The sequence below is a fragment of the Crassostrea angulata genome, chromosome 10 (assembly GCF_025612915.1).
Source record: "Crassostrea angulata isolate pt1a10 chromosome 10, ASM2561291v2, whole genome shotgun sequence".
Taxonomy (NCBI): Eukaryota; Metazoa; Mollusca; class Bivalvia; order Ostreida; family Ostreidae; genus Magallana; species Magallana angulata.
The window spans coordinates 13,576,557-13,590,096 of NC_069120.1; the positions used below are offsets into that span (position 1 = coordinate 13,576,557).

At 35.8% G+C, this 13,540-nt stretch overlaps 1 protein-coding gene across 2 annotated transcripts; it reads left to right on the forward strand.

Moving 5' to 3' along the window:
- Positions 1–2,545: 2,545 nt before the first annotated feature.
- Positions 2,546–7,881, forward strand: LOC128166672 (fibrinogen-like protein A). Of its 2 annotated transcripts, XM_052831976.1 has the most exons (7): positions 2,552–2,954; positions 3,115–3,214; positions 3,296–3,475; positions 4,197–4,324; positions 4,617–4,710; positions 6,028–6,192; positions 7,290–7,881. In XM_052831976.1, the coding sequence occupies exons 1-7, from the start codon at positions 2,640–2,642 to the stop codon at positions 7,547–7,549; spliced, it is 1,242 nt and encodes a 413-aa protein (XP_052687936.1). In that variant the 5' UTR covers positions 2,552–2,639; the 3' UTR covers positions 7,550–7,881. The 2 variants fall into 2 exon arrangements, with proteins under 2 accessions (XP_052687937.1, XP_052687936.1); XM_052831977.1 differs by lacking the exon at positions 3,296–3,475 and having other exon boundaries at positions 2,546–2,954.
- Positions 7,882–13,540: the final 5,659 nt, after the last annotated feature.

A 13,540-nucleotide genomic window follows, 5' to 3' on the forward strand; every position in this document is an offset into this window, starting at 1 on the left:
CAGAAAACTTGTAGAATTATGCATAGAACATTTAAACATTGTGTTAGCACAAAAGAGAGCGTATTATTGTTTTTAAATAGATACATATTATACCGTTCATAGAGTAATTTCGAAAACTACATACAAAACTAACTCTCATTCTCTCTCTCTCTCTCTCTCTCTCTCTCTCTCTCTCTCTCTCTTCTCTCTCTCTCTCTCTCGTCATGATCAGCTGCCCTCATCGGATAACGCAGTTCCTAAGTGAAGAATTCCCCAGAGAATTTTTTTATAGTCGTGTTCAGATCATGATGCATAAAAATTCAAAGAGTTGATGCATGTGCAGTCATGCGGGTACGATCATTTTTCATAAACTTTATCAAATATTAACGCTTCACTGTTGTATGGTTCATGTAATCTATTTTTACAAAGATAAATATCAATATATTTTCAGTGATAAATATTTTAACCCCCCCCCCCAAAAAGGGGGGGGGGGAGATTTGTGCATGTCATTCCTATGATTTAATATTTTATACCTCGGCTTGATATTGTCAATCACGGTGTTTTATTTTAAAGGGGCATGGTCACGATTTTATACATGTCATTCAGGACTATGATTTAATATTTTATACCTCGGCTTGGTATTGTCAATGACCATGCTTTATCTCAAAGGGACATGGTCACGATTTTAGTCAAAAGTTATTTATGGTGTTCCGATGGGACCACTTGGACCTTCGCACTTTCGCCTAAAGGCGAAAGCGCGAAGATGCGAAGGCGAAAGTGAAAAGGTGCGATGGCGAATGAGCGAAAGTGCTAAGATGCGACGGCGAAGAGCGAAGATGCGAAGGCGAAAGTGAGAAGTTGTGGAGGCGAAGAAGTATGGTGTTCCGATGGGGCCACTTCAACCTTCGCACTTTCGCCTTTAGGTCGAGGTGCGAGAGTGCGAAGTTGCGTCGGCGAAGGAGCGAAAGTGCGAAGATGCAACGGCGAAGCGCGAAGATGCGAAGCCGAAAGTGAGAAGTTGCTAAGGCGAAGAAGCGATACTACTATCGCTCCTTCGCCATCGCAACTTCGCACTGTCGCCTTCGCATCTTCGTGCTTTCGCCTTCGCCTTTTTATACTTGTGGAACTCTCTATCGTATAAAGACAATTTTAGCTGTTTCATAGGACATCTGAGGAAGACGATGAAGTTTTTAGAATTTATATTCAACAGCCTGCACAGATTCATAACTGTTTCTAGGGGGGGAGGGGGTCGATGGATTATCATATTTGGCGGGGGGGGGGGGGGTCCGAGACATGTTTTGGAGATTTTATTATATATAATTAATAAGAATAAAATTTCCTGGGGGATGGGATCCGGACCCTCTCTTCCCCTTTTCTGCATGTGTGAAGTTATCAATATTGAATTTTCCGGGGGGCGGACCCTCTCTCCCCCTCTAGATCCACACATGAGCAAGGAGTGTCGCATAATGAAATTAGAATGTTACTGTGTTTGATCCACGGTAAACAGACAGCTGTTAAGTGATAGGAGTCTGGAAATGCATATGTATACGTTATGGCGGACATTACATTTTATGTGGAGTATATAATGATAAGGCATAGCCAGCACTGGTAAACATATATGTCACATATATACACATTAAAACATTTATAAACATTCATAGTAAGCACAATGGCCTAGCGCATGCGTACCAATAATATCATGGATTAATCGGAAAACCTTGGCGAGAACGGTGCCTGCATCAAATTCTATGTAATCGACCGAGACTTTCTGAATGCTATCAAACAAGGCGAAGGTGAAAGTGCAAAGTTGCGAAGGCGAGAGTGCAAAGTTGCGAAGGCGAAGGAGCGATAGTAGTATCGCTCCTTCGCCTTCGCATCTTCGTCGTCGCATCTTCCCACTTTCGCTCGTACACCGTCGCACTCACGCACTTTCGCCATCGCAATTTCGCACTCTCGCATTTTCGACCTAAAGGCGAAAGTGCGAAGTGCGAAGTTCGAAGTGGCCCCATCGGAACACCGTAATTTTTTGATTCAGTTTGATTCAGTAGATAACGAAAATATGAGTGTCAGTAGTAGAGTTAAAAGCGAGATACAGCGCTTACAGTTCTTTGTTATGTGAACAAAGATCGGATCATGTTTTTCAATACATTTCAATGTTGATATGGAAATTCCAGGTTTAGACTAAAAAAATGTGACAAAGACTAAGAACTTTTTTTTTATTAATGTTCAAATCGAATTATATCGCAGATAGAGTATCAACTTGAAAAAATGCTTTTACTGATATCTTGAACCAATGTATACAAAAACATACCGAAGCACGAACCTTATTTACATAACAAAAAATTGTGAGCGCCGTATCTTGCTTATAACCCTTCGACTGACACTCAAATTTTGTTTGAAAATTAGAAATGAACTTCTAAAATATTGTAAACAATGAAAATGGAAAAATAAAATTTGATTAAAACCGTTGCAATGCCACTTTGAATAAATTTGTAAAAGAAATGTCATATCATCTATAAAATATGATAATGTTAATATTCTATGCAACAATTAATTTTTCAAGTTTTTAAGCAATCAATTGTCTGTGAAAAAAATTCTCCGTGTGCAGCAATCGATCACTTTTCAGTATAACTACCGAGTGACTGCGCACACTTGACATAATGCTGTCATCTGAATCGGTCAAGATTTTGGTACTGTCGTTTCTAAACATAAACTTTCTGAGTAGTGTTGCGGGTTTATATACACCTGAAACAAATCTAGGCAAGTGTTTTGAGGGCACCTCCGATGGATACATATTATTATTCGATCGCTCTTTCGTAGATTGTGTCCGTGAGTGTAAGAGGAGACCCCGATGTCAGGCACTTCGGTACGACCGCCGAACCCTGATCTGTATGCTGTACCCTACAGACAAAATCCCCAAGAGAGACGTCGGCGGGTGTCATCAGGCTTCCAGAGGGGAAGTTATAAACCGATATGTAAGAGGGGACAATTCTGTGTTATATCAATTAAGAGCTGCGCGTATATAAATATGTTATCTTTTGTTTAAGGAATGCAAGATGTTCAAACATTTCGACATGATTTGATTTTCGTAAGTTTAGCCATATGTGTTTCATTCTATATTTTAACGTTGAATAGGCACTAGAAGGCAAATGTGAAGAACACTACACAGAATGTAACATAAATCAGACTTGTTCCTTAAATCCCACAACAATGGAACCGTTTTGTGAAATATTAGGTGAGTTTATTTTACGATAATTTTTTTTATTTCATATGGTATTACACTAATAGAGAGTTTATAAATGTTTCTCTATGCAAGATTGTGCGGGAAGGCCATCGAGATCGTTGCCCCACACTGAAATGCTGCATTACGTGGACAGTCAAGTCGGGGCTCAAGCTAAAATCCAATGCTACACTGAGTCTCTGGGTGGTTCGAGTCCATGGAGTCGGGCCGTATGTACAGATCAGGGGGACTGGTATACTAATATTCAGTGCAAAGGTAGAATCAATTGATACAATTGAATTGGTAATGTTTATGAATTCTTTTCTTTGCAATGTTTTATTGCTCATAAACACTTTGTGATTGGCACTAGAACAGGGTTAGAGTTAGTGTTCAAACTGCAAGCTTGCATTAAACTCAATTTATTTTTGATAATTTTTGATAAAATGAAATTGATTTGCAAGTTTACTGCTATTTATACCAGTACATCATTATTTTCTTTGTTTGTGCCTAAAATTCCACATTGCTGGCTCTCTTTTACATTATTTTTGTTGTTCTTTAAACTATTGTTTTTGGAATGAGAGTAAGCACTGGAGTCAAAAAGGGTTAATTTTGTATGAGTGGCTGCATTGTAAAATAATGTTGTTTTGAAGTAGAAAATGTCATTTTTATGATTAAAAGACGGAACAAAGACTCAAAGAGGTAGGTATATGTTGCAGAGAATAGATATATAAATATGAGGGATGTGAATATCAAAAAGGGTGTCGTTTAAGAAAATTTGCTGCAGATTGATTGCTCAATTTGTAAACAATTACATTTGACCGATTTAATTACTAAATGTAGTATATTGTTAAAGTCCTATGCAGTTTTATTGATGTTTCCATTTATGATATATTTGGAATGAATTTTCAAATGTAATCAAGAATCTGGTGTTAAATAGCAAACTATCTTAAGAATATTTCTGTAGGATTTTTCTGTGATTTTCTAATTATCATTGCAGTGCCACAAGACTGCACGGAGCTGTATGACAAGTACAATGTCAGAGAGAGTGGACCTCACTACATATCTCCGGACAACAGAACTGTTGTCCGTGCTTTTTGTAATATGACAACTGAAGGTGGATGGACGGTAAATCTCTTCAATATACATGTACTTTCATTGATTATAATTTGATTCCCTGACATTTTAAGTGCGAAATCGATGATGATTGAGCTAAATGTTCTTTACAGCCGTAATTCTTTAATGCTATATATTTGCGTTATTTGCCTCTTTTCAAGGCTATAGGATTGAAGGGTTTGTGGGGGATGTGTCGAATATATATCTGAGCTGAAAAACAATAGCAAAATTGCGTGTGATATATATGACGTCAATTACTTTAGATAGTACATGTAATGAACAATGGAATATTTTGATGATTTAGATTATTCAGAAAAGACAGAGTAACAGTAACTTCACTCGAAATTGGAACGAATATAAGGCTGGTTTTGGGGAGGTAACAGGCAACTATTGGATTGGTAAGTAATACTACATGTAAGTATTAGTTACTAAACAGATCACGTGGTAATGCCGAACACTTCCTTTGTTAGGGCTTCACTAGCGTACTATATAACTTCAATTTCAATCCTAATTTCCTTATTTTCATATCAATTTTTTACTGGCTCCCAAAAAAGTGGGGGAGTTGGTTGATAATTCAATTTTCTATATGTAAATTAAAAAAAAATTAGTTGCTGCGAGAAAAAGTGGGCCTGGCCCTGATGCTTCGTACCTGTTATATTATGAAAAATTACATTATTTTTTATGATAACGCATGAGAGCAAAGTTGAGTAATTATGCTTCCGAATGTAAAAAAAGTAGTATATTCTCACTATAACTATATATAATGTAAATATAGTAGTATATTCTCACTATAACTATATATAGACGAATAGTTTATAATCATAATTGAAATGTTCGCTCGTCCAAAAATGTTGGCCGGTCAATATTTTCATACTGTTTTTAGTATTGACTGGCTAGAATTAATATCGAGAGGAAATGTTTATCGTTTCAATAAATTACTTCTGATTTCTAGGTTCGTTGACAATAACATAAATAAACGGACCCTCAATGGGTCGCTGTCAGATCTCTCTGCACTTTGCAAAGTTTTACACTGTATTTTAATCGGTTAATATATTGTAAATTGGTCAAAATATCATTAAATATCATTTGACTGGTAACACATCTAGAACTACGGTACCATAGTTGTTCACATTTTGTTTTCTCTCGTGCTTTCCCTTGCATGCTCTGTTTTATCATAAAAAATAACGCATTCATTTGCATTCAACTGAGGTGCACAACGGGATTAACGATATTTACTATGAAATCGATTTGGTTACACGAATGAGTCGTAGAAATCAATCTAATGACACAATTAAGGTAAAAAAAAGTTTGGACAAAGTTCTGGATTTCTGAAATACCTTTTTTTCAGATCTTTTAAACAATATATTTTTATCATGAATATTTTCGACTAGATGCAATAAACGTAAATCAAATCTGATTTAATTTGAGCATTCTTATTGTATTTTAAAGAATACAAAAGGTTCAGACAGTCACACAAATTCTGACAACTTACGAGGTCTGCACAATAATTCAAAACTAATTTATGATTTGAAAAACGAATTCTATTTAAAAGAACGTGTTTTCCAATATGAATTTATTAAGTTCGTGCAATATCTGTTTATTTCAACAAAACAATCAAACAAAATTATTGCCCTTTTTAATTGTATAATTACAATGACCGAGAAAACCAGCAAATTTTTGAGATCATAGATTTACCAGAACTTGGCAAATTGTAGGAAACGATGCACTACATTATTTGACAAAAAGAGATAACATCTTAAGAATCCAACTAAAGCCCTTTGGTGGCACTACTAAACAGGCAAAGTACAGAAATTTCCGGGTGTCTGATGAGTCAGAGAATTTTAGAATGACATATGACAATTACGAAGGAAGCTCTGCGGGTAAGAGATATCATAAATATTCCACTTTTATGTTTATTTTCATGGGGTTTAAGGGATAGTACGTGTAACATTCACCGACAGTTTATACATGTATGTCTTATATCACTTGTAAACTGCTCCAACCCAGGTTATACGAGTATAACTTGGGTAGATATTGAGTTCATTCCTTAATTAAATTTTTTGATTCAATCAAATGCCGCGTTTCAACCAGAATTAAATTATCATGTAATGAATTAGGGTAATAAAGTCATATCCGCTTTGTAGGTGTAATAGAATACCCGAATTTAAGCAATCCACAAAAATTGGTCCCTACAAATTTTTTTTTTTTTTTTTTTTGATTTAAATATATATACAACTTTCACAAAAGAAAGAACAGATACAAGTGATATAAGACATACATGTATAAAGTTATAATACATTTGGTTGATACATTTCTCTAATATGATATGATTATACAGATGTATATACACAAGTGTACATTATCAATAATATAATTCTATTATTGTCATGAAAGTTGTTATTTTTGGGGGTATATAATAGGGGCGAGGGGGTGAGGGAGGAGTAAAAATTGGGTGATTTGTCCATAAGTTTAAAAAGGAAATTCACTGACTTTACTTAAAATTAATCTTGTACATACTTAAATACATGCATGTATGACATGTACATTGGCATATAGACACAAACATAATACACATGCATACATGTATAACAAAGTGTGTTTCTATAAATCAGGATTTACCAGCATATGATTTTGATTCAATTCACCCATGGGGAGGAGGGAAAAATAGGGGGAAAAAATGAAAATAAAGCAGGGGGTAGGGGGAAGGTACAAAAATTGAAACAGATGAAAGCAATTATCTATGATTCTAGCTTTTGGAAGATGTCCCTACAAATTTTAATGATTCCACAGCATATTTTGTTCACCGCTTACTATTTTCTAAAGAGGTACCATGTAGCTGTCACAATGCTAGCAGAAACTACTCTGTTTTAATTAGTAATGTTAAAACTATTTCCTTTCAACTTGACCGTTTATAGTGGAATACTTAATAATAAAGCAAGTCTTTAACATGATTCGATCTGTTGTTTATTTTGATTAGTTGATGCACTGGGGGGAACTTTAGTTCAGTTTCAAGCCAAGAATATGCCATTCTCAACAATTGATAGGGACAATGATGAATATCCTGGGAGCTGTGCTGATAAGATGAGAGGTGGGTGGTGGTACAACTCGTGTTCAACGTCCAATCTAAATGGAATTTATTGTGAGAACGGCCCAAATTGCATGACTTGGAAGATGAATGATGTATCTTTGTATGGACATAAGGAAACCCTTGTCATGATACGAAGAACAACAAATTAAACCACGAAGACAAATACATTATAGATCTAATGGAATACCAAAAAAATATCTTATACGGTATACAGAATATCGTTCTCTCCTCTTGGAAAAACCTACCTGCGTGAATACCTAGCTAAATGGAACCAATCTCCATTTGACAGGCTTGAGTCTATGTAAATTATGTGACAGAGCAATCTCTGGATAAATTTGCATGGACAAATAGCACGAAATAATCAGTGTTTTTACAGATAGATTTCAACTACTAGTTTACAACTGCATTCTCATGACTTTGTGATATTTAGCATGCATATTGTATATAAGAGTGTTTTTATTATAAATAAATAATATTTACATGTGCTCTCAATCTGTTGAGAAAAAAGCATAACCAATCATTTTACCAAGATAATAAATATATCATTAAAACATATTCCACTCACACTCTATGTTCTAACGTGAATTATATAAGCGAATGCTGCCTATTTGTGCAAGTATTGTAATCCAGCATGATCTTTTCATGTGTATATTCTGATTATCACAGGTTTGAATCTATTTATCGGTGTTTGCCTGTCGTAAAATTCTTGGCTAATCTGTTTACACAGTTAAAATCAGTCTTTACAAGATTGGTCCAGAAATGTAGAAAATTCACCCATTGAAATGCTTGAATTACAGAATTTTCAAGAAAAGCTTTGGAAAGGAAATTTATCCAAGAAACTTCCAAACGATTAAGAATCATGATTACAAAATTCCGAACCTGTATTCATAAATTATCAATTGGAAGATGGAGTAACAGAAAGATGTAATAGAATCTGCATTAATTACGTAATAAAAACACTTAAGGTGACAAATACCACTGTCAGGCAGTTTCTTTACTCCGCAACAAATTAACTAAGGAAAAATACTCATCAAATATCAACACTTATAAATTTTGGAATCTTGTGAATACCATAAATATTGATTCTTTAAAAAAATGTCCAAATTTGTTAAAAGAAAAAATTACCATCGATTTATTTAATTAAAATCTGTACTCTTCCTAACTTGACCCTGCTTTTGTACATTAAAGGCACGTAGCATCAGTTGGGGGGGAGGGGGCAGGGGGGCCTGGCCCCCCCCCCCCCACTTTTTTTACGCAGCAAAGATTTTCCAAAAAATGAATTAACATGGAGTGCCCCCCCCCCACTTTTCTGGATCCATGTAAGAATTAAATTGAAAATAATGAAATAAACAGGAGTAAAGCTGCCCCCCCCCTTTGCTTGTCAAGATTTTTTGGATGACTCTGCCCCCCCCCCCCCCCCCCATCTCAAAAACGATGCTACGCGCCTGCATTCGTAAATATTTTTAGCTCACCAGAGCTGAAAGCTCAAGTGAGCTATTCTGATCACATTTTGTCTGTCGTCCGTCCGTCTGCCCGTCTGTCTGTCTGTAAACATTTCATATTTTCAACATTTTCTCAAGAACCATTGGGCCAATTTCAGCCAAACTTGACACAAAGCATCCTTAGGGTAAGGGGATTTAAATTTTTGAAAGTTAAGGATCATGCCGTTTTGCAAAAGGAGATAACTAGTAATTATTGAAAATTTTCGATAAATTTTCAAAAATCTTCTTCTCACGAACCATATGGCCAGAAAAACTGACACTTGTGTGGAAGCATCCTCAGATAGTGAAAATTCAAAGTTTTGAAAATCATGAACCACAGGGGTAGGGGTGGGGCCACAATTGGGGGTTGCAATTTTACATATGAATACATGTATATATGGTAAATCTTTAAAAATCTTTTTCTCAGAAAGCAATCAGCAAGGAAAGCTGAAACTTGTGTGGAAGCATCCTCGGGTAGTGTAGATTGAAAGTTGTGAATATCATGACCCTCGGGAGTAGGTCAAGGTGGGGTGGGGCCATAATGGGGGGTGGACTTTTTACATATGAATATATAAAGTTAATCTTTAAAAATAACCATTTGGGTAGGAAAGTTAAACTTATGTGGAAGCATCCTTAGCTGGTGTAAATTCAAGGTTGTGAAAATCATGACCCTCGGGGTTATGGTGGGGCCACAATGGTGGGGGGGTGGGTCAAATTTTAAGATTAGAATATATAGAGTAAATCTTAAAAAATATTCTTTTCGAGAACCATTTGGGCAGGAAAGCTGACAATTGTTTGGAAGCATCGTCAGGTAGTGAGATATGAAGTTGTAAAAATCATATCGGGGCTAAGGTGGGTCACAATGGGAAGGGGCGAATTTTTACTAGGAATATATAAAAAATTTCGTTAAATCTTTTTCTTTAAAAAAAAAGTTGCTTAGAAAAGATTTAATTCCCAGAGGGCATTTCAACGTTGAAACAACGTTGTATCAACATCAGGCATCAACGTTGAATCAACGTTGAACTAAGGCTGCATATAAAAGTTGAGGCAACGTTGAAAATGTAACATTGTTTAAACGTCGAAATTCAACGTTGATTCAACGTAGAAATCGTGTTAAAAACTAGTTGAAAATAGTTTGATATGATGATGAAAATAAGTTAAAATTAAGTGATTTTTTCGTAAAATGTTGCTTTCAAACATATTTTTTATTATGCTGTGCTGTTCTATGTGTTTTGACACTTTATTAAAAAATTAAAATCCAAATGTAAAAAAGTCGCCCGTCATTTAAATCCTAGTAGTATTTGAGTACATTCCTCGCTAAACAACTTGTGTATAAAGTCCTCGTTAAAAAGTTGAACTTGGCAATTCAAAATGTTTGAAATAAGGCTGTAAATGAACACAAAGAAACCACGTGTACGTTCCGCCAAATGGTAGCCATGCTTGTTTTCCATGAATTGGAACAAAGGGTGTCAACACAAAAACGTAGAATCCACAATAGTCAGTTCATCATTTGTATTCTGCAGACTGTTATAAAAAATAACTCACAAGATACTCCAATGTAAAATATAAAATAGTCACAATAGTCCAAAAGCTAAAATCCTGGCATTTTACTGTACATGAAATCTGTGTAATGACTGCACGAGGTGTACCAGTTAGAACTGAATTTCTTTGTTCACCATTAGCGTCTTCAGCGGTCAAGCTGACATGGAGCAGCCTGGTAAATAGCATAACTCCCAAGATCAGCAGTGCTTGCAGTAGTGATAGGTGCGCATCCCCTTGCCACTGACCTAGTTACAATGCAATTAGCCACTTGCTGTAGGCACAGCCCATTCTCAAATTTCTTGTATCAAAACAATCTTTTTTTTTTTAAAATGTAATGTAAAATAATCATATAACATTTCATTTCAAAAAAATTATTGATGTTTAATTTGGATAATACAACGATATAATAATTTTATTCGAAATAACATAATATAAAAATATATTCAAATTGACATTAATATTTTTAAAAACACATCATTTAATGCTTCCACAGTTTACAAACCAAAATAAAAAAAAATGATAAGGAAGTTTAAAATTTGAAAATATGTAATCAGTGTCATTTATTAAAACGTTGTTTCAACGTAGAAAAGTGGTTGATATCATCAACGTTGAAAATAAGTTGGGTCTTCAACGTGGAATCAACATTGAGTTATGGTTTGGGTTTTTCAACGTAGAAACTTCAACGTTGATTCAACGTTGAATAATGGTTGATCAACGTTGCAACTTGATTTCAACCATTTCTCAACGTTGAAACAACGTTGCGTGCCCACTGGGTAACTTTAAGAAAGCAACTTCAGATAGTATAGATTCAAATTTGTTTAATCAAATCACAATTTTTAGGAGAAGTGTGGGACCACATTGGGGATTCAGTTGTACAAAGGAAAACATTTTGAATATTCACAAAAAAAAAATGAAATGTTATCATATATGCTTTTATTTATATGCAAGCATTTTCATATATTTTTGATGCTTTAAAATTGTTTAAACTTTGGCTCCTGGTCGATTATTTGGTCTTACAAGGGGTTCAGAGTTTGTTGTAGGTTTATATCCTGTGTATAAACAATTGTTAAGTGTCTTTTTGAGAACTGCAATGTTGAATGTGATATGACTATAAAATCATCCTGTTAGAAAAGGAACTTGATAATGAATAAAAGAATACCCAGGGGAAACAGATTTTTTGTATAGGATCTACATGCATTATACCACATTGTCCAGATATTTTGTATTATGACTCCATGAAGCTGATTTTATCATGCCTATTGTTGATCAGGTGAGCGATGTGGCCCATGGGCCTCTTGGTTGTGGAACTCGTGTACCATTGACATGGTTTGAGGAAAGAAACATTCATTCATTCATTGATTTAAAATCAAAGGGAGTTGATGGTTTATGCAAATTATTGTTTTTAAAGATTTTGATTCAGATTCCTGACTCGATCGGACTGAACAATAGATAAAAGAATGGACAGTTTTCGACTTATTACCATTACTTATAAGTAACAAAATAATTTAGTGATACGGTCATACATGTACCACTTTCAGATGGCCGACTGGTAAACAAAGATATATTCTAGATGTATGCTCATGCATGGGCAAAAAAAAGTAAAACCTGAGAGGGACTCCAAGTAGGACCTTTCCTAGGGGAAGGGGGGAAATTAATTAGATTGTAACATTACAGGTCCATTTAAGGTTTTTTTATAGGGCCTAATGCATAATGTTTAAAAGAAGAAGAACATGGACACACAAAATGTATCATTTAATTCTTATCTGTTACGCGAGTTAAAAGCGGGAAGGTCACTCTTCAAGTGTTCTTCTTCTTCTTCTTCCTATGATGTGCTGGCCTCGGTTTCCGAGTGTTATAGCACGCATCGAACACAGCTAAAAGCCTCCTATTTACAGTTAAAATCGGGTAAAAACAATGGTCTGCATGTCACTTAAGGGTCATAGGACACAGCTAAGGTGTTGTTTAGCTGCTTCTTGAAGCCATCGATGGTACTGGCTTCTTTAACGTCATCTGACAGGCTGTTCCAGTCCCTGATGGTTCTTGGGAAGAAGGAGAACTTATACACGTCTTTGTATGTTGGTGGCTGACGGTATTTGCTGCCCCTTGTGCGAGTATCCCCTGGTGTTAGATATGATGTTGCTGGGATGTCGATGAGGTCGTTCCTGATCTTATACATCATGATGAGCCGTGATCTTAGTCGGCGTGTTTCGAGGGGCTCCCATTGTAGGTCCTTCATCATAGATGTTACACAGCCTGGTGTTCTTACATAATAGTTGCCCTTGACAAACCTTGCAGCTCTCCTCTGGACACCCTCCAACAGTTGTATTTGGGCTTGCTGATATGGGTCCCAGACAGTCGCTGCATACTCCAGGGTGGGCCTGACGATTGTACTGTAAGCAGCTGATTTAATGTCGGCTCTACATCCCTGTATGTTGCGACGGAGAAAACCTAGGGTCTTGCTTGATTTGGCTCGGACATTGTTGATGTGTTCCGTCCAGTTCAGCCTGTTGTTTATGGTTACACCTAGGTACTTTCCACTGTTGACTGATTCGAGGGTGTGGCCATGGAGGAGGTAGTTGTTGGTTATGGGACGTTGTTTCCTGGATACATGGATGACTGTGCATTTCTGGGGGTGGAATTCCATTTGCCATTCTCGTTCCCATTTCTCTAGTGACTTCAGATCTTTTTGGAGCTGCTCAGCATCGGCTCTGGAGTTTATTTTCCGATAAAGCAGACAATCGTCAGCAAATATTGTTGTACATGTATTAATTAATGCAGAAATAGAACTATCACCGATGACTGAATTGTTTTTTGTATGTTATTTCTACTGACATCCTTTGCCCCAGCGTCCGCCATATTTGTCCGGTAAAAGAGATCATTTTGTTCAGTAACGTTAAAATTTCTTCAGGAAAAAAACCCCCTAATTTTTGTTTTTAATTTTTAGTGCGCAACAAAACTCATTTAGCATTCCTTATCTTCGTAAAATTGAAATAATTTACTTTTTAATATTTGTAAATTTAAATTGCCATATTGGGAAAGAAATAAACATGTTGAATAATGCTGTCACTAGAAAATAATTATGGTCGAAATGTCTTAGGAGCGAAAGGCCTGGTTACC

What these genes read in the sequence shown, in the direction of transcription:
- LOC128166672 (XM_052831976.1), top strand. Translation starts at nt 2,640, where the DNA reads ATGCTGTCATCTGAATCGGTCAAGATTTTGGTACTGTCGTTTCTAAAC. An exon ending in GGGAAGTTATAAACCGATAT is followed by an intron (nt 2,955 to 3,114) that starts GTAAGAGGGGAC and finishes AACGTTGAATAG; the next exon opens with GCACTAGAAGGCAAATGTGA. An exon ending in TACTAATATTCAGTGCAAAG is followed by an intron (nt 3,476 to 4,196) that starts GTAGAATCAATT and finishes TTATCATTGCAG; the next exon opens with TGCCACAAGACTGCACGGAG.